The sequence below is a fragment of the Garra rufa genome, chromosome 23 (genome assembly GCF_049309525.1).
Source record: "Garra rufa chromosome 23, GarRuf1.0, whole genome shotgun sequence".
NCBI classification, from domain to species: Eukaryota; Metazoa; Chordata; class Actinopteri; order Cypriniformes; family Cyprinidae; genus Garra; species Garra rufa.
This window is the reverse complement of record NC_133383.1, coordinates 32,786,839-32,808,125: the sequence shown is the minus strand read 5'-3', so window position 1 is coordinate 32,808,125 and position 21,287 is coordinate 32,786,839. Positions and strand designations below refer to the sequence as shown.

Here is a 21,287-nt window from a genome sequence, read left to right as displayed (position 1 = left end):
TATTTTACAGAACAACAGTAACATTACAATGCTAACATTTATGATTTTTTGTTGACTTATTTTAGCTGAATACATACAATTTCTCTTCTCATGGAAGACATGCGATACGGTTCTAAACCGTCTCTCGCTGTCGGTGCTTTTAATGATTTTTGCATCTTTCTCGGACAGTTTTAAATGCTTCCACACTGCCCACATGTTTGCTGCATTACTGCATGCCACTATTTGATCTATTGTTCGGTATCATTTATTCAAAATGATTAAGCCTTTTTGCTTATTCAGCCAAATAATTTTGGTTGCCAAACATTAGGTGCATCCCCAAACTCCATGTGTTTCTGAAGGGTCACGTGGACACTGATGGATGGCTGAAATGTAAAGCTCAGAGATGTACAGTCCCCGAGGAGAGCTGCCGTCTGTCTGCTACAGCATTTACAGTAAAGAGAGACAGAGACAGAGCTCTTCTTGACTGCAGTATTAACTGATGAGAACAGAGTCCTGACTTCAGCACTAGGGTTTTTGCTTATTCACCGAATTGGACAGTAAGAGCATTAATACCCCTGAGTGTGCTGTCAGTGTCATGCACGCAGAAAACCTTCGCTAGCAGTATGGTGCACAGAAATGAGGAGGCAAAGTCCTCACTGTTCCAGGATGAATATATAAACATTACCTACACTTAACAGGCAATACAGTTTCATAAATCCTGTTTTATTTTTAACAGTCAGCTTATTTTTAGATCATCAGTCATCAAAGCTCGGTAAATGCCGCAGGTGTCATGATGGTCACATTGCAAGTTTTATTTTAACATAATGAAGCGGTGATATCCACGTTATTTACTTACTTTATAATAAGTCTTCTTTCCATTAACAATTCATTCTAAGGTGGGATTTTTTACATGTAGAGGCCAGTCATAGCACTATGCATAACACTCACACGACTTTTCCTCATTTGTTCTCAAATACCACCCACCAAACCCTTTACACATGCTTTCAGAAAGTCTGCTAAAACCCAATGGGCTCAAAGGAGGCAAGAGAGATGCTGCCTCCCATTGCAACTTCAACAGCTTTTCTTAAAAGAATGATTTTAGTGCCATACTTTGTAATATTTGCAATGTTTTATTTTGTATTTTTATGGATATTTTATCATTGCATTATTTGAGGAGGCATTGCCTCCCTTGCGTCCTTGGAAGAAACCCCACTGCCTGAGAATGTAACCTCAGCTAAAATGACTTCATAAACACAGGCGGATGCGCAGCTGTACCTGCAGAGGCGTCTGATGTTGCCGGGTGTGACCTCCAGCGTAAAGCATTCCCCGCCGTTCACGCAGTAGTTCCTCTCGCTCTCGCTGCAGCGCGTCACATGACTGGAGGTCTTTGCTGAGGGAGTGGTGCTGGTGGCCGCTGCACAAATCAACACAACATGTAAGGAACAGTTTTACGCAACAATAAGGTACAACACTAATCTAGGATCAAGCATTCAAAATGGTCTGAGCTGGACATCATGACATGGGCGTCTGATTCAAATGACCTTCACAAAATATCTGCTCAATATAAGTAGAGTAGGAGAAGGCCAGCATTTCACTAAAAAAAGAATGTGAGTGCACACTGCACAGATATAATATTTCTCAACCAAACAGCTAATTAATTGCACGCCTACACAGAGTAACAAACGAGCAACATTCAAATAATTATGTTTCTGTTATAATATAGCAACTCACAAGCCCCAATGCTGTACTTCTAGGCAGGTGACAGTTTAAAATAAAAAATAGCTCAGGTAAAAACTCAAAAGCATCAAATAATATCACTCCGTACCTGTAACATTTCGATAATGTCTGGAAATATGAAAGCGCATCACTCCTGTGAGCCGACAACCACTGGGACGACAAAGTGTTTCCCTGAGCACTTTGGATCTACTGCCTTCCTGCGCACTTCCTCTAGTCTGCAAAGTCCCTGCTCATCAACATTTTTAAATGAGCACCTCTACACCAGCTCACAACCTCACCGCACACGTCACATCTGGCATTGGCTCTCTAATGCGTCATCAATGCAGCATTGAATTATCAAAGTCGTCACAACCTGGCTGACCCTCTTAACTGTATCGAATGTGCACTTGTAGCCTACTTCAAAACTGTACTTTTAGATCATCTATGAAGTATACTTTCATGACTGTTTCTTAACACACTTAAAAGAGAAGTTCACTTCCAGAACAAAAAAATTACAGATAATTTACTCACCCCCTTGTCATCCAAGATGTTCATGACTTTCTTGCTTCAGTCGTAAAGAAATTATGTTTTCAGGATTTCTCTACATATAGTCGACTTTTAAATAAGACCCTTCTTCCTTGGCTGGGATCATTTAGAGCTCTTTTATAGCTGCATTTAAACTGCATTTTGGAAGATCTCGCAGGCTTAAAAACATAATTTCTTTACGACTGAAGAAAGAAAGACATGAACATCTTGGATGACAAGGGGGTGAGTAACTTCTCCTTTAAATACACATTTTGAAGTCAAAATGGACAATTCTTTTTCAGTACTTGTTTGTGTAATACTGCAGTGTTTCTCATAGATGATTTATCTGTGCACATCGCTTTTTTCTAATAAATTCATATTCCCTTGTAATCTTTATTCAAAACAACTTTCCCTCCCTCTTGCAATAACTGTGCAGGCGGAGCAATAACCTCCAGCAACCTGTCACTCACTGTCACTATCCAATTCAATTCCTGACAGACAAAATCAAGTCCCACTCTATGCAAGAAGCGGAAGGAGTTTAATTAAGATATATGTCACAATATAAAGGAATTTGTCTGAATTTTTCATGTTTGAAAAACAAATGCAATTATGAAATTACATTTAAAAATGTTCTTAAGTCATCCTTCAGTGGGTCAAAAAGTATTCTAAAGTTCAGCTAATGGCATTTGATACAAATTTTAAACTATAATACATTTCTTTTAATTGCAAATAACATGCAATAAAGTAAAACATACATTCAGTTTACACATTTAGTATTTAAAAAAAATGTTAATTGTACTTTCGTTTGGAAAAAAAGAGCACACGTGTTCTGGACATCAGGCCTTCTGTGACACACACATCCGCAATCCTTCTGAATCTGTCACCATTACTAGGAAAGGACTGATGACAACCCAACCGTGAATTCCAGTGATTTCCTGCGTGACTGACCGAGAACCTCCTGAAGTTCCTTCATGACTTCACATACTAATGGCTCAATTTTCTGCTTTTAGAACCAAACCGATTTCACCAGGAAATATTGACAGCCTTTGCTAACCACCTCTGACATCGAGTTACTCTCATTTACGGGCCGGAACACGTGGCCACATCCGGCCGTCCTGACTTCCCCTCTAGGCTGTCGATACAGGACATGAGCCGCTGAAGGTTGGGGATATTTGGAGGCTGCTGGTATGAAGATGAGCAGATTAGAATAAAACTCAGCCCTCATCCTGACAGATAATCGAGTTAGTTTCGTAGGTCACAGACCCCATCAGGTGACCACTGAAGCAGGAGACATTCTGCCTTTGAGCTCAATGTAATTCAATCTTTACCATCCGAACTGCTGATGTTTGAGACAACCAGCGCTGCATGAATAATTGACAGCGTAACAGATTGCTTTTGTCCCGTTAATCTAATTGCCGTTTTTCACTCCCATTAAACCTGCAGCATTAGTGATCAGGCACATTTTATCATCCGTCACATCGCAACAACGTTCAGTGTTGTCTGAGGACGGGAAAGTGACGTGCATTTGCATACGACTGACCGTCAGCGCTTGAAAGAAAAAGGCAAATGAAAAGACTGTAGATTTTAAATAGACGCCATTCATGTGATATTGGCATTTTGGCATCCTACGCCCGCATTGACGGGCATCTCGAGAAAGTGGGATTGTCAGCAAAACAGCAGGAGTACATTTGAGTCTTTTCAAGGTGAGAGACATGAGCCAATTCATTCCACTCACGTATGAGCACATCTCAATGCAGCCAAAGTCTGGCGGCAAACAGCGAAGACGCCACAAATAAACATGAGTGATGAGCAAAGAAGAAGAGGGAAAATTGGATTGCTGTGTAACCTTCATGCTTGTACTTGGGTCTTTTTACATGTTAATGAACACTGACCTGCTCATGAAGAAGGAAATTACCAGGAAAATTCCTAAGGTTTACTTGAGTGGTGACTGTAGATATGGTGGTGGTTAAGGATTCAGCTGATAATAGGAAGCTGACACATACAGTAACATGGACTTTCCGTGGACAACATCAAGATATTAGTTTAAAACTAACATTAATGGTCAATTGGTCAAGTGTATAGACCAATTCGTAGTAGACATCATAGCTATGTCACTTGCAGTTGTGTTGGTGGCAGAAAAACACTGGTAACAAGTCAAGTGAAACAGGTAAAATTCATGGAATAAAAAAAAAAAAAAAAAAAAAAAAATTTCATCATTTTTATAGAATACTGTCATCAAAGACGGCATTTAAAGTTAAACACAGATGTTTAAGGCGAGAAACTGGTAAAAAAAAATTAACTAATAGTTATCACTTACTTAAGTTTTCTAAAATGTTAGGTTTAAATATGCAAATGAGACATTATTTAATGAAATATGCACTAATTTGCATACATTTCTAGTACAAAAATCTAAACACTGGATGAAGCCAGTTTCAAAATTCTTGTTTCATTTTTTTGACATATTAGAGTCAAACGTTTTTAAAGAGAGGACTTTGGGAATCTCATTTCGTCATGCTATGATTCAGAAAAAACTAAGAACAGCCAGGAAACACTATATCTTTTTATAATAAAATGTCATATAAAATCATGCATATGAACAAATCCCTCTGTAAAAACCTTCAGGATATAGACAGGAATAAAAATGTAAAGTTTGTAAGAGCTACTGAAGTGGAGATTTATGGCTCGGTGTAGGAGAAAAAACTCATTTTGAGAAAATGGCCTTTAAAAATATGCATTGTAATTGAAATCTCTTGACACAAATAGATAAAGTGCTATAAGAGAAACACTTAACAGTGTCTTTTGGATGTTTTCTCTCCAATAGTCTGAAAAAATACTTTATGAAAAACCAAAAAGCCCAAAATCTCAAACATGATAGGTGCATATTAAACAATATGTCTACATAATATTCACATAATGCTGTTTGTAAGGGGATGCATTGCCCTACAGTTACAGCATGACATAATATTATTTTAAACCTATTACTATTAACATTTTACATAACATTTATTTATTTTATCTCACAATTCTGACTTTTTTCTCGCAAATGCAAGTTTATATCTTCTACACTCTTAAAAATAAAGGTGCTTCTTTTATTTTTAAGAGTGTAGTTCGGACTTTATAACTCGATTTAACTCAACAATCATGAGTTTGTCAATTCTCAGACGAAAAAGGCCAGAACCGAGGAAAAAGAGAGAATGACGAGTTGTTTTTTTCTTATCAGAATTGTGAGATTTAATCTTGGAATTTCAGGAATAAAGTCAGAATTTTGAAATATAAGCTCAAACGTTCTTTTCTTAATTATTTTATTTCATGGCTCCATAGACCGCTACTTGAATACTAATCATTTTCTGCAACCAGAAAAGCTCTGCCCACAAAAATACATCATCACTGTTTGCAAACACTGAATTGGTCTATATCTTATATCTATATATCTATATCTTTTCACTTTCTGTGAATATAACCTGGACTTTTCAGGTTATAAGTCAGTTATTGATATACCTTATTTTAAAAAATGTCCAATGTTTTTTTTTTCATCGAAGCCTGATAAAAATGCTTTTACGGTCTCTTAATTAGTTGCTTATTAGCATGTATATTACTAGAATATTAGCCATTTATTAGTATGAATTAAGCACATATTAATACCTTATTCTACATGACCTGATTCTACATCCCTAATCCTAGCCAATACCTAAACTTAACAACTACCTTACTAACTATTAATAAGCAGCAAATTAGGAATTTATTGAGGGTTAATAGTGAATAAGTGTTCCCTATTTTAAAGTGTTACCAAATGCTCAATTGAAAGAAAAAAATGTCAGATCGACTAAGAATTTTTTGCATCTGAATTTCTCAAATATGCCATGTGCCTCCTAATTATTACGTGCTCATGAAAGCAGTATGAATAATAATGTATGATAACTGATAAAACCAAGCTTGAAATAGTATTTAATGTCAATGCAAAGTTTGCAGGCTTAGTCCCACAAAGTGGAGTTACTATCTGTGAGAATACCTGCAAGACGCAGTGAGTCTTAAAATAAATTCTCCCTAAAAATAGCTGTGTGGGCCACTGCAGCGCATCCACTGCAATGCAGCAGCGCTCAGGGTCTCTTACTCTGCGTGAGCACTTTGAAGGGGCACTGCTGGATCGATTTGGTTCCATTTCATTTTTTTTGCTGGTGGGAAGAAACCAAAGACGCCGGATCTGCACAGGCACTGCATCATGCTGCAGTGCAAACGTGCCACCTCTCCTAACACAACTGCTGGACCAGCATTTTCCTGTGCTGCATATGAGGGCGGGCCAGCAATGTCCTTTACTCAAACACACAGGGAGAAAAATCCATCTGAGTAGGTAGAGATATATTAAAGTATACTTTGTTCTTTCAGATGGGGTTTAATTTGACAGTGTTCCCGATGTGAACAGACTGCTGAATCATGCTGCAGGTTTATCAGTGACTCAGTGAGTGCTGTGTGTTCAAGGCACAGGCTGTCTGACATCTTTAAGAACTGATCTTTCCAACAATGCTTTAAAGGTTATGTGATACAACATCTGGAATGTACAACACTGCTGTTTCCTTAAAGTCCTAGAATCAGGTCAGATAAAGCTGCACACAAAATTACATGTTATGCCGAAGACATAAACTCAATATTTAAACACCCATGAAACACAGAGAGGCTACTGGTCTCTGTCTTCTTATTGCAATTACAATAAATAGAGACTGAAGCATTCAAGCTTTAGAAAGAAGCACCATAAAAGCTAATGCCCTAAGCTTTCAAGCATTACATTGTATTGTTATGGAAAAGAACAACAAGGACATTATTCAAAATGTGCCCCTTTCTGTATGACGGAAAAAAAAAAGTCAGGTTTAGAATGAGTTTTCACTTTTGGGTGAAATGTTACTTTCGGGTTTTAGAAAGAACCAGTGGTGTAATGTGACAAAGTAATAATACTTCATTAAAGTACTTAAGTATTTTTTGGGAGTATCTGTACTTTACTTGAGTTTTTATTTTCCAGCCTACTTTTACTCTGATACATTTCCCGAAGCATATTCGGTACTTACTCAAAACAGTCAGAAGAATTGTCAGAAAAACTGTGAGAAAAACTTTTTTTTTCTTAATTTTGCAAAACTGTATGAAAAAAATAATCTTACACAAGTATTGCGTTCTATCTAGAAAGTGTTTGCTCACAAAAATATTGCCTTTCCCTTTAAAAAAATTGGCATTGAAATTTAGTTTTCTTTCTTTCACCTCTTTATTTAATCTATTTATATTCAAACACAAAGTTTATAAACTCATAATAAGTCAGAATTGTGAATTTTATCTTGCAATTCAGACTTTTCTAAGATAAAAAGTCAGAATTGCCAGATAAAATTCACAACTCAGACTTTTTTTTTCTTGCAAATGTGAGTTTGTGTCTCATAATTCTGAGTTCTTTTCAGGAAATTCTGTCTTTTTTCCCAGAATTGCATGATAAAAAACTCAATTCTGACATTTTTTTATCCGAATTAGGTGATATAAACTTGCAACTGTGAGAAATAAAGTCAGAATTGTGAGATAGAAACTAAGAATTCTGCCTTTTTTTTCTCAGAAGTCGATTATATAAACTCACAATTGTGAGAAATAATTTTCCTCACTAATGCAAGTTTGTATCTCGCAATTCTGTTTTCTCACAATTGCGAGTTTGTATCTCACAAATCTGACTTTTTTCCTCACAAATGCAAGTTTGTATCTCGCAATTCTGTCTTTTTTCTCTGAATTGGGTGATATAAACTCACAAAAGTGAGAAATAAAGTCAGAATTGCAACTGATAATTCGAACATTTTTTCTATGAAATGAGTGATATAAACTCGCAATAGCAAAAAAAAAAAAAAAAAAAAAAAAATAGCAACTTTTACTTTCAATACTTAAGTACATTTAAGATAAGTACAATAAATATCACATTTAACACATTTACTCTTATAATATACTAAATGGTGACTTCAACTTCTACCAAAGTCGTTTTCTGGTGAGATATCTGTACTTTTACTTAAGTATGGCTTTCAGGTACTTTATACACCAGTGGAAAGAACCCAGATGCTAAAATACAGCAGAGCTCTATTTCATACATAATGCACTATTGCTCAAATAACAGAGAAATCCTAGAATGGTAAAACTAAAGCTGATGTTGTTCTTCAAATGTTAGCTCTGGTGTGGCAGGTTTCAACAGCTCAGAAAGTGTGCTGCGGTCTGTGTACAGCAGGCCATATCAAACATCCTTGCCTCTTTCAGCGTTCACCTGATTCATTTCGCACATGCCCAGTCAATGGCCGCAGTAATGCGATGAGATGTCTGTTTATCTGTAACCACAGCAACCATGTGTTTGACGTCTCACTCAAGAGAACCGGCAGGAAACCAATGTGTGTTTCATAGCGGTCTTGTGTAATGTGTGTAAAGAGCACACCTTCGGGCTGTGCAAAATGCCAAGACATTTTTGTGCGGCGTGAATGGGAGTGGAAGTGTTTCCTGTTCTGTTGGACCTGTATAGACAATTTACTATTAAGCGCAGTAAAGGTTTTACGCTTCCATCGTCAGCATATCCTAGAAACGTTAAACTTGGGTGGAAGTTCTTAAACAAGAAGCTGATGAACTCAGACGACTGTTAAACACACCTCAGCTGATTATGTTTATAGATGTTATGTTTACAGCTGTTTCTCAGTTTAAACTTCATTTGCATATAATTTTAGTCTCTGGTTTCTCAACAAACTCCACATTTTTGAAAGGTGAGGTCACTTCACTAGTTAATGTTTAGCAAAACTCCTTATCTATGTATGCATGACTAAGGTGCCTTCTTGGAAAGAGGCTGATTTGCTCTAAAGACCATAATAATCCACAGGATAAATTTATAGACGCCCTCAAACACTTCATGAAAATCATTAGGAACATTACTAATTACAACGTTGTTGTGCTGTTGGCATGGGGTAGACAATGTAGAAATGCTTTATATAAAATAAATCAGTCGTTTAAGGCGAGACACTGCAGGTGAAAAGGGTAAAAAAAAAACATTTTGGGGGGATTAAAATCAAGCAATTTATATATGAACAAATCCCTCTGTAAAAACTTTCAAAATATAGACAGGAATAAAAATGTAAAGTTTGGTGTGTGTAAGTGTTACTGAAGTGGAGATTTATGGCTCAGTGTATGAGAAAAAAACTCATTTTGAGAAAACGGCCTTTAAAAATATGTATTGTAATTGAAATCTATTGACAAAAATAGATAAAGTGCTATAACAGAAACACTTAACAGTGTCTTTTGGGTGTTTTCCTTCCACTAGTCTGAAAAAACACTTCATGAAACAGCAAAAGCCCAAAATCTCAAACTTGACAGGTGCATGAAAAAACAATATTTAAAAAATGTATTTAATTCAGTTTAAGGGAATGCACTGCAGGCAAAAACATTAAGTTAATATTAAGTTATTGACTATACACTCTTAAAACTAAAACTGTGCTTCATGATGCCATAGAAGAACCTGTTTTGTCTAAATGGTTCCATAAAGATCCTTTAAGATCTGAAGAACCTTTCTGTTTCACAAAAGGCTCTTTGTGGTGAAAGAAGATTCTTCAGATCATAAAAAGGTAAGAAAGAGATGGTTCTTTAAAGAATCTTTGACTGAATGGTTCTTTGTGGAACAAAAATGGTTCTTCTATGGGTTCGCAGTGAAGAACTTTTTAAAGCACAAGTTAATATAAAGTTATTGACTATACATTTACAGACAGTCAAACATTTTGAACACATTTCAGCCATCTATCATGACAAATTAGTATTATTTTAGGCTTACGTTAGGCTTAAGCGTAGAGGGCAGCATGCATTTTCGGAATTTCCTGCCTTTAGAGATTAGAACGGCACCTTCTCTGTCTGTCTTTAAGTCCTTGCTAAAAACGTATTTGTTTTCCTTAGTGTATTGACTATTGTTTTACGCTAATTCTTTTTTCTTTTCTTAAGTGGGTAGTTTTTACTTCTTGTCTGGTCTGTGTTCTGTGTATGTTACATATTCTTGTTCTTCTGTAAAGCACTTTGGTCAGCCTGGTGGCTGTTGTAATGTGCTATATAAATAAAATGGAAATGGATGGAAATCTTCATTCCTTCTTAGTTAGATGTAGTGTCACACATGTTTTGTTAGGCAACTTCAGTGCTGAACATGAGGATGTAACACTAATTAAAATGATAATCTGTTTTTGTCTCATGAAAGAGCAGATAATATTGTCTTCTGTTGAGGGCGGCAATAGCTATTAAACCATTTGACCTGCCATTTATAAACATTAGACCAATAATTACAGCATAATATTAATCTAATTCATGTAAAATGACAAATTGACCAGGGGCCAGTTGCATAAAAGGTTTATACTAGTCTTACAAGTTAGTCATCTAACTTTTTTCTTTAAAACTGGTCATAATTTGTTTAATTCAGTTACATAAAAGCATTGAAGTTGAATTCAAAATAAGACTGATTACCCTTAGGCTATCAGCTCGTACTTAAGACATTGTCTTAATCAGTGGTGTATAAAGTACCTGAAAGCCATACTTAAGTACAGATATCTTACCAGAAAACGACTTTGGTAGAAGTTGAAGTCACTATTTAGAATATTACTTCAGTAAAAGTCTTAAAGTACGTGATATTTATTGTACTTAAGTACATTTAAGATTAAAAAATACTATTTGTAACTAAGCATTGAAAGTAAAAGTACCAGTAAATGCAATTTTTTTTTCGCAATTGCGAGTTTATATCATTCATTTTAGAGAAAAAATGTCCAAATTATCAGTTTATATTGCAATTCTGACTTTATTTCTCACAATTGTTTATATCTCCCAATTCAGAGAAAAAAAGGTCAGAATTGCGAGAAAACTGAATTGTGAGATATAAACTTGCATTTGTGAGGAAAAAAGTCAGATTTGTGAGATACAAACTCGCAATTGCGAGAAAACAGAATTGTGAGATACAAACTTGCATTTGTGAGGAAAATTATTTCTCACAATTGCCAGTTTATATCATCAATTTCTGAGAAAAAAAAAAGTCTGAGTTTATATCTCGCAATTGCAAGTTTATATCACCCAAATCGGAGAAAAAAAGTCAGAAGTCAGAGTTTTTTTTATCACGCAATTCTGGGAAAAAAGCCAGAATTTCCTGAAAAGAAGTCAGAATTGTGAGATACAAAGGTGCATTTGTGAGAAAAAAAGTCAAAATTGTGAATTTTAACCAGCAATTCTGACTTATTATGAGTTTATAAACTTTGTGTTTGCTCACAATTTGCTCATTTTTGTGAGCAAACACTTTCTAGATAGAACACAATACTTTTGTGAGAAATTTTTTTTTTCATACAGTTTTGCAAAATTAAGAAAAAATACTTTTTTCTCACAGTTGCGAGTTTACATCTCACAATTCTGACTGAGATCCTGACTTCTGACTATTTTGTAGTAAGTAACGAACAAACTGGCCACAAAATAGATCAGAGGGAGGAATAGCAAAAGCAGAAGCAGATTGACTACTGTCTCTTGAGTGATAAGTCTCATTTCTTTGTGTGGTTTTCAGTATATGTCTAAAAGATTTTTTCCCCTTTTTTATTGTCCAACAGTGTCCAAAAGTGTGGTCAAATACAATACAGTGATACTCAACTTGAGCAGTAATAATGTTAAGTCTGAACAGAAATGATGAAAGCAACATATAGGAAGTGTGTGAGGTCATATCTTGCTCCTGCAGGTTGAACGCAAAGCAGGTGGGGAAAAGTCTGTGTTTTTAGTCATACGATCAGTTAATTACTCTCCTTCCACAGCCACAGCATGCACACCACTGGGATTATGGGACAGATGGTGTGAGGAAAACCCTTTTGTTTCCAACATCTTCAAAATAATTAGTCGCACCTGGGCTGTGCAGAAGGACAAACTGATGATCATACTGTGGAGACGGGTCATAAGAAGCACTGTATCCTTAAAATACACCTTAGTAATTATCAGTTTCTGTTAATGGCTTCACTATTATAAAAGTAACATACACTGAAAAGATAAGTAATCTGTTAAAAGTAACTCAAATCTCAAAAAAATTAATCACATGTGCATGAACTTACTGGTCTAATGGATGGTTTTAGACCATCCTGACCTACACAGGAGACCTTCAGAGACCACATCTAGATCGTATCTCATCTAACTGGCCTAGAAAGAGAGAAAAACTGGCAGCTAAGCGCTAAGGTATATGTAGTGAAAGTAGGCGCTGCTGTTTTAGAAGTCTATGGAGTGCAAATTACAGCATGTCTTCCTGTTCTTCACACCAACTACACTTCTGGTAATAGCTTTCCTTTTCACAGACTTTAAAGTCGTTAGCACAAGATGAACTGACAGAACTGGGAAAGAAAGATTACAGATGTTGAGCAAGATTTAACTAAACTATATTGACTCTGTTTTGGACATTTGGGCATTAGCATGAAACTCATTTCTGATAAATGTTTAATGCTCATTTCTGATAAATGCTGCAGTCTGAACCTGTTATGGATCCTAAATGGGATTGATTTTATGCTGCTTTTAGGACTCTTAAACATGCATAAAATGCAGGTCATTCTGTGAATATGAAATAGGTGAGCATCCTGGTGAAAAGGACCAGCATAAACCAGCAAAGGACCAGCATAAACCAACAAAAGGACCAGCATAAACCAACAAAAGACCAGCATAAACCAACAAAAGGACCGGCATAAACCAACAAAAGGACCAGCATAAACCAGCAAAGGACCAGCATAAACCATCTAAGGACCAGCATAAACCAGCAAAGGACCAGCATAAACCAGCAAAGGACCAGCATAAACCAACAAAAGACCAGTATAAACCAGCAAAGGACCAGCATAAACCAGCAAAAGGACCAGCATAAACCATCTAAGGACCAGCATAAACCAGCAAAGGACCAGCATAAACCATCTAAGGACCAGCATAAACCAGCAAAGGACCAGCATAAACCAACAAAAGACCAGTATAAACCAGCAAAGGACCAGCATAAACCAGCAAAAGGACCAGCATAAACCATCTAAGGACCAGCATAAACCAGCAAAGGACCAGCATAAACCATCTAAGGACCAGCATAAACCAGCAAAGGACCAGCATAAACCAACAAAAGACCAGTATAAACCAGCAAAGGACCAGCATAAACCAGCAAAAGGACCAGCATAAACCATCTAAGGACCAGCATAAACCAGCAAAGGACCAGCTTAAACCAGCATCAAAATCTACCTAACCAGCATATGCTGTTTTTTTTCAACAGGGCAATGTTCGCAAAGAAACGGCATACATGATTTGCTGAAAAGCTTGTAAGGTATTAGCTAAATTGGCATAATCACCTGCACATTTGTCTGTTAGACTGAGGATGCAACTGGTTTGCATTGCACCCAATCAAAACAAAGATAAAACAGAACAAAATATAATGATTATTAGCAAAAGTGGCATGTTATAATGGCTGCAATGGCCTAATTGATTCTTTTGGTTATGTGAATGTTGAGAATACTGAAGATGCTCCTGAAGAACAGCTACTCATGATTGCTTAAAAGCCTTATAACAACCTGAAGTTGGTTGCTTTTTGAGCACCAACTGGTGCACAACAATTTTTAGGAAAACTTTAAACTTTAAAAAGTTTTTACCAGTTTCAACTCAAAAATGTAAGTTCAGCAGCTGCCTTAAAATTTTAAGTTAAATCAACTTAAAACTACTATTCATTTCAACTCACGACAATAAAATTAGTTAAAATTACTTGTACTTTTAAGTTAATTTAACTTAAAAATGTAATGCAGCTGCTAAACTTAAGTTTTTAAGTTGAAACTGGTGAAAACTTTTTACAGTGTACCTTCTAAGGCAGTCAGGGTTAAAATTGGGACATTTCGCATTTTCTTAAAGGATAAGGAGATCCCATGCAATGAAGTTCAGCCACATTTAGTGAAGTTAACCAATGTGACATAACAACAATTCAATGTCTCTATAATTGCTGAACATTTCACAGCAAACAATCCAAGGAAAGAATGGACTATATTGTGGTAACCAACTATGGTAACAAATAACCCAACGTAACAAGACACTACATCACTGCTGATGTCTGATACACAATATGATTTATCTGAGAAGGGGAAATGTATTCAACATAAGTCTTTGTTTCCTCATTATAAAAAAGTATATACTGTCTAGAACATGGAGTCTCTTTTTTGTTCTGTACAGTACGTCCCAATAGTAAAGCATGTGCTTTTCTAGCTTACTTTCTGATACTAATGCAATTACACACATCTACTCAGGAAAGGCAATTAAATTCAGTCAGTCAACCATGACACTAAGCAAAAACAACACCCAGAGAGAACTGCTGATTCACAAAGAAAATAAAATATGGATGCATGTTTCTGTTTTTGTAGTAAATGGGAGGTTGTTTCATATTTGTTTGTTTTCATATTTTCACTCTCAGTCAAAGAACATTATGTATGCAGACATACTGAGTGACATTGAGCAGGTCATTGTGCTTAGTGTGTGTGAGAGAGGTGTGTTGTTCTCTGTGGGGTTTCAGATCTTCACTGTGAGCTGTCGAAGCAGAAAGGACAAACAAATGTAGCTTCATGAGAGGCACATGTCCTGCAACCTCACAATCACAGCATCACATCTCACTTAATATCTCACCTTGACAAAACACACACCTACCACCCACCCAGTGCTCTTTTATATCTTATTTTAAAACTAGAAAATTTAGCTAGGAGCTTGATTACAACAAACACAGTATATATGCACTTATTTTTGTAATGGGCTTATTTTGTTATTCTTTTTTTATTCTGAAATTGAAAAACATGCTTAAAAGAGTGCATGTATTTTTTATCCATTGAGCAGATGTTCAGGGGATATATTTAAGGCAGATCATGAGCGGTTCAGTCTCAGCACTCCAGCACTAATCCCCAATTTCAGATGGAAGTATGCAGTGTGCTTTTTGCCAGCCTTTCTGCTCTTTAGAGCTTTTGTCTCAATGCTTGGACCAGAATCTAAAAAAAGGTCTGGTTGCTCATAAACATGTAAATATCTTGGTGTTGATCCAAACACTGCACCGAATAAAGCACTTTAAAAAGAATAGTTATTACAGAAACAATACACTTTAAAAGAACAGTGCAAACTGGACGTAATGCTTTTGGATACTTAATTGCATGTTAAAGGAGAAGTTCACTTCCAGAACAGAAATTTGCAGGAATTTACTTGTCATCCAAGATGTCGTAAAGAAATTATGTTTTTTGAGGAAAACATTTCAGGAGTTTGAACTTCCAAACAAGTTTGAACTTCCAAAATGCAGTTTCAATGCAGCTACAAAGGGCTCTAAACAACACTTTCTAAGCAAATTTGACGATTTATATACCTTTTAACCTTAAATGCATATCTTGCCTAGCTCTGTGTGTACTCTATTTATTCCGGTTCAAAACAGTTAGGGTATGTCGAAAAACTCCCATCTCATTTTCTCCTCCAACTTCAGAATCGTCCTACATCGCTACAGAAGTACCGACCCAGTGTTTTCAAAGTGAACGTGCAAAGAAGATCAAACGCCCTTTCCAAAAAAAAAAAAAAAAAGGTAAAACAGTGATGTAGGACGATTTTTGAAGTTAGAGGAGAAAATAAGATGGTAGTTTTTTGACATACCCTAACTGTCTTGAACTGGAATACATAGAGTACACACAGAGCTAGACAGCATTTGAGGTTAAAAAGTATATAAATTGTAATTTTTTTAGATTTATTGTCATTTAGAGCCCTTTGAAGCTGCATTTTAACTGCATTTTGGAAGTACAAAATCACGGGCACCATAGAAGTCCACTATATGGAGAGAAATCATGAAATGTTTTCCTTAAAAAACATAATTTTTTTATGACTGAAGAAAGAAAGACATCTTGAATGACAATGGGGTGACTCACATATTCATACAGTATGTCATTTCAACCTATATGGTAAACTGAAATAATAATGTAATTTCAACTGAAATCTATTGAAACTTGTCATGCTTTTAAATATATTTTAAGTACGTTTTGGTGATTTCTAGTGGCTGTAGGAAGTTCACAGGTGTCCAATGAAGATCCACAAACAGGGAAAACATATAGTGTATTGTTTTATCATTTTTTGTCAAATGCTTTCTTTGTAACTTTGTAACTTCTTTGTAACCACTGTCCTCTTTTAGGCTAAGAAATAATTCTCCTGACAGTTCTCTCTCAAGTGGTTTCACTGTTGTCAGCATTAAGTCTGGGAATGATTCAGTGGGCTTTACAACACTTTTAATTGTCAAGAAATGATCTTTTACAGTTTTGGTTCAACATACTTGACTGTTGATCAAAACTTGCCTTAAATTTACACCAGAAATTTTGATGTAGTTTTATTTAGTAACTTTCATTTTTGCAACACATTTTATCACCTGGATAAGAAAGTTGTATTTTTCTGAAAATAATTTGAACATTCTTCTTTGGTAACTGATCAAGCAGACTTGCTAGAATATTATATCCCTAAACATCCCTAATATGTCTTCTAAGCAAAGAGTAATGCTGAATTTGTTGAGTTTCAGAAGGGATGTACTTATTTATGATGTGCACTGTATTTATATTCAGTGGTTTTGGGGAGCTGTACAGTACATCCTGTACTAACACTGATCTTTTTTTTTTCTGCACATTAGTTGCATCACATTATGTATTGTGAAATATTATTCTTTTTCTCCTATTAAAATTTACTAAACACTATGCCAAAGTACTTAAAAAGGTTTTCTTTTCAAGAATCTCATCACTCTGAATTTTCTACTTCATGCCCACCAATGTAATTGACCCATTTTATGAGCAGAATGCATCAGTCAGTAAACAGACTAGATGTCCGTGTGCTGTCTGAGACAAATAACCTTGATCTAACAATCAATACAGTCAATGTGCTGCTCAAATTTTGACAGGAAAAACTGCTGCAGATGATGTAGATGAGAGCTTTCACCTAAAATCTAACGCAAGGACACTTGTGAGGCCGAAGCTGTTGACTCAAATGACTTTAAGGATGTATGTCTAGCATATATGAGACTGTTATTTATGTGCTGAGTCACTGGATCGAACACGACGGGCCATTAGAGCATTCTGTTCAGAACGGCACCGTTACCTTCCTCATAACTGCCAGATGTCACTTCATTCCAGCATAATTAAATCAGAGATGTTTGCCTCAGCTGGTCTCTCTCCATTACAATAATGAATTCATCAACCCCATGGCTCCATTTGACAATCACATCTCCATACACTGTTTGGATTTAGATTTGGATTTGGTGTAGGAATGGAAGGGGTGAACACGTAGTGATCAATAAGATGTGCATTGCCCTGATTAACCTAACTTTACCTTCATGTGAGGAGAAATTCAACACAGCTTCTCTGACATTTTGCAATGGGTTTGATGAAGAAAAAGCGCCGTTTTGGTGTGGTCCTTTGGTATTGCATGAGACTTGCTAAGACTTTATGAGCTTCATGAACATTTCAAACCATGTGCAGATGGGCCTCAAGGGACTGGAAACGCCTGAGAGGCGGCTAATAAAAGATGATGTATGCTTACATGCTGCAAGCTATTATAGCACATTATCATTATCCTCATTGTTAATTCACATTTGTGTGCACAGGTAAAAAGGCATATAGTTTGGGTTTAGCCTTTGAATCCCACCTGATTTTGGGTCTATGAATACTATTATAAAAGTAGAACATTTTGATATTAAGGAAGTTAAGTTTTTGTTAGGTATGCGTTTATGTCTATATTAAATGGATCATTGAATCAATCAATCTCACAGTAAGTTTACTACTTGAAGAATAAAAATCATCATCACATGGTCAATTGGACATGTGCAACAGTGGCTGCAATTAAAAAACCAAACCTTTGCCATCTAGCTAAACACATCCATAGGACAAGACATTCATTATTAGAGGTAAAAGGCACTTGATGGGTGGAACTCATCTACTGAAAGCGGGGCATGAACTCTGCATGAACCTCATTACACTGAACAAAAGCAGCCAGAGAATAGACCCAATAATGAAATGAGCAGCTTCACAGATTATTTCTTAATTAAAAACGATAAAGTGGAAACAACAGTAAGTGGATCCGAAACATGAAATGCAGAACAAAATCACAGAAAGAGGCTTTTTCAGGAGTCTTTTTCCTTAATAAATCATCTACACCGTGTTTTTAGTTTCTAATGCCATTGAACACGTGAAATGTGTCCGTGACATCATAAGGAAGACATCTTAAAAGGTTGGAGAGACGTGCAGCACTGATCGATAAAGCCATCAGTGCAGAAGTCGTCCATGGGAAGTTATTTATACATTATTTAATGAGTTCACAGTGCTGTGCATTTATGAGCAGCATGTTTTACGGGATAGAGACCTATGGCTTATGTATGTATGTTTACTATCATGTACTTAGGGCTATGCACTGTTAATGAATTGTGCATCACAAAAGAGCACAGATAATACTGTTATGAAGGCTACACCTCGATTTCCTTACATTTAACATGAAAAAGAAAATGCAGAATTCAATCCACCGAGAAGTGACAGAGAATTTTAAACTAGAACGCATCTGAACACTAATTTTCCACAGGAAAAACTTACTACTATAGTGCTGTTACCACACAGGACAACAATATATTCAGCATTGTAAAAAACAAAAAACAATTTTTGGCTTTAGCCCCACTGAAATACTGCAGTAAGATACATGCAAGTCAGTTCATGCAAGGAATCTCAAAATATACAAGATCTAAGTTAGATACCACTGCCTATCTATAATACAGCTCAGATGTAAGCTCTGATGTTGAGCTACACATGAAAGGTGAGCTCAAGGACACAAGCAGACTGATGAAGCTGTGAGGCCAGGGACTTACAGTCACTTGTTTGAAGTGCTACAAATATTCTCAAGTTCTTTAGAGAATCATCTACGTACTGGATAAACCCAGATACCAACACACTAATAAAGACCCTTAATAAGCTCCAAAGAACCATTTAGCAACCTAAGATTCATATACAACCCAAAACTCATAATTATTACTGATATAGTGAGACAGCTATACTGGGTTGGTCTACATGTATCTCCAGCATTTACAACCATTACAGCCATTGTAACACATACACACAAAAATAAATGTGCTTTAAAAGGTTCTTCAAGCAATGCCATGGAAGAACCATTTTTGGTTCCACAAAGAACCATTTAGTCAAAGGTTCTTTAAAGAACCATCTCTTTCTTACCTTTTTATAATCTGAAGAACCTTCTTTCTCCACAAAGAACCCTTTGTGAAACAGAAAGGTTCTTCAGATGTTAAAGGTTCTTTATGGAACCATTTAGACAAAAAAAGTTCTTCTATGGCATCGTGAAGCACCTTTATTTTTAAAAATGTACTCTGGAAAAACAACCTCTAAAACAGAAGTGCAGCTTGGCACATTAAATTCACAAACTTTACTATTTGCTCTGTGTCTCCTCACATCAATAATATAAGCTCTTACTGAGAGATCAGTGCTGACAAAAGCAAAATTTCCTCTCAATTTGGGACTTTTGAGCGATAATTTGGCTACCCATACAAAAATGAAGGTTATTCAAGTGTGCTATTAGTATAATTTTTTTTAAACTAAAAAATAGGAAATTGTACTTTCAGTCTATTTTTTAAGTACTTCTCAGAAATTTGCTTTATGTCCTTTACAGAAATATACTTAAAATGAAAATAAGTATACTTGACCTATACTTAGAAAAGTCTGAATATATTTGAGCTATACTTGTGCTCAGAGAATCCACGTTTTCATTGTTATACGCTAGGGGCGCTATTACACATCTTCTGTACAGAATTTACAAAACACAAGCGAAGAAGAAACTGAAACAACAGATGCTTCAACGTGTAATCTAACATGATCATCAGACATAAAATGCATAAAAACTGTAACGTTATAGAATAAAATGTTGACCCATGAAGAGGTAATAATGACTGTCAAGCTTTGGGGTGTTGATCGACTCCATCTACGTTTTAATTATCATTCTGAATCCAATTCATATTCTTTTTTCAGCTTTTTAAATTCTTTTTTATTCTATATATAAAATATATAGAAATTAATGCCTAAATAGAAACGTAGTATACTTAAGGTATGATGTAAAGTTCACTTAAAGTGTATACTTGCAGTATAAAACTTCTAAATTAGTAGTTTACTGAGACTTTACTTCAAAGTGTACTAAAATACTACAAGTATTTAATTAATAAACTATCAGTACACCTATAAGTTCACTTTTAGTATACTTGCAGTACAAACTAAAAACATAGAGGTAAACTAGTTGACTCAAAGTTTACTACTGTTATACTTAAAGTATACTACATGTACCCTTACCAAAAAGAAGTATACTTCAAGTTTATTTTATGCACTAATGTAATACATTATGTAATAATGTTGTCAGCTGTTTATACAAAACATTCAAACAAAACATAGACAGAATGTGCCCATGATGCATTTGTCTCTCGTAATATTTCTGTCCTGTTCTTTCATCTCTCATCTCATAAAACCTGCCATGTATTTCATCAAGCTCTGAATCACATTGACTACAGCTTCCTTGTTAGTCAGCTGATCTGCTGTCTGTTATTGATTTAGACTGAAATTTCTAACACAACCGATCGCATTTCCATTTCAGGCCTGGACAATTGATCACAGTGCTCGCAGTGGGAGGGTCTTTGAGCTTCCCAGCAGCACTTGATTTAAGCAAAGTGTGCATCTGCAGCTAAATGAGGCAAAATGCTGAGGTGAAGTAAGGTTATGAAGACCGAGTCATTGAGGAGTTCTGGCTGTGATCAAGGTGTCCACCACAGCCGGTCTGAGCAGAAATAAAGTCTGGTCAGAATAATCACAATTTAACATGAACAAAGCTATGAGGGAGAGATATACAGTCCCTTCAGTGGGTTGGACTTCTTCTGTACATCGAAGAAGATATGCATCCAGCAGAATCAATAAAGGTATAGTAGTCTGGCACAGCTCTGATTTCATTTACATCAAAATGAATATGTGATCCTGGAACACAAAACCAGTCATAAGGGTTTT

At 35.9% G+C, this 21,287-nt stretch overlaps 1 protein-coding gene across 8 annotated transcripts in view; it reads right to left on the bottom strand.

The window, feature by feature from the left end:
• The window catches only part of nrg1 (neuregulin 1), a 134,113-nt gene that overhangs the window by 20,039 nt on the left and 92,787 nt on the right, over positions 1 to 21,287 (bottom strand). For all 8 annotated transcript variants that reach the window (XM_073829345.1, XM_073829343.1, XM_073829344.1 and 5 more), the window contains one exon: positions 1,255 to 1,393. In XM_073829345.1, the coding sequence (XP_073685446.1) occupies positions 1,255 to 1,393 (139 nt within the window). The remainder of the gene's footprint in view (positions 1 to 1,254; positions 1,394 to 21,287) is intronic.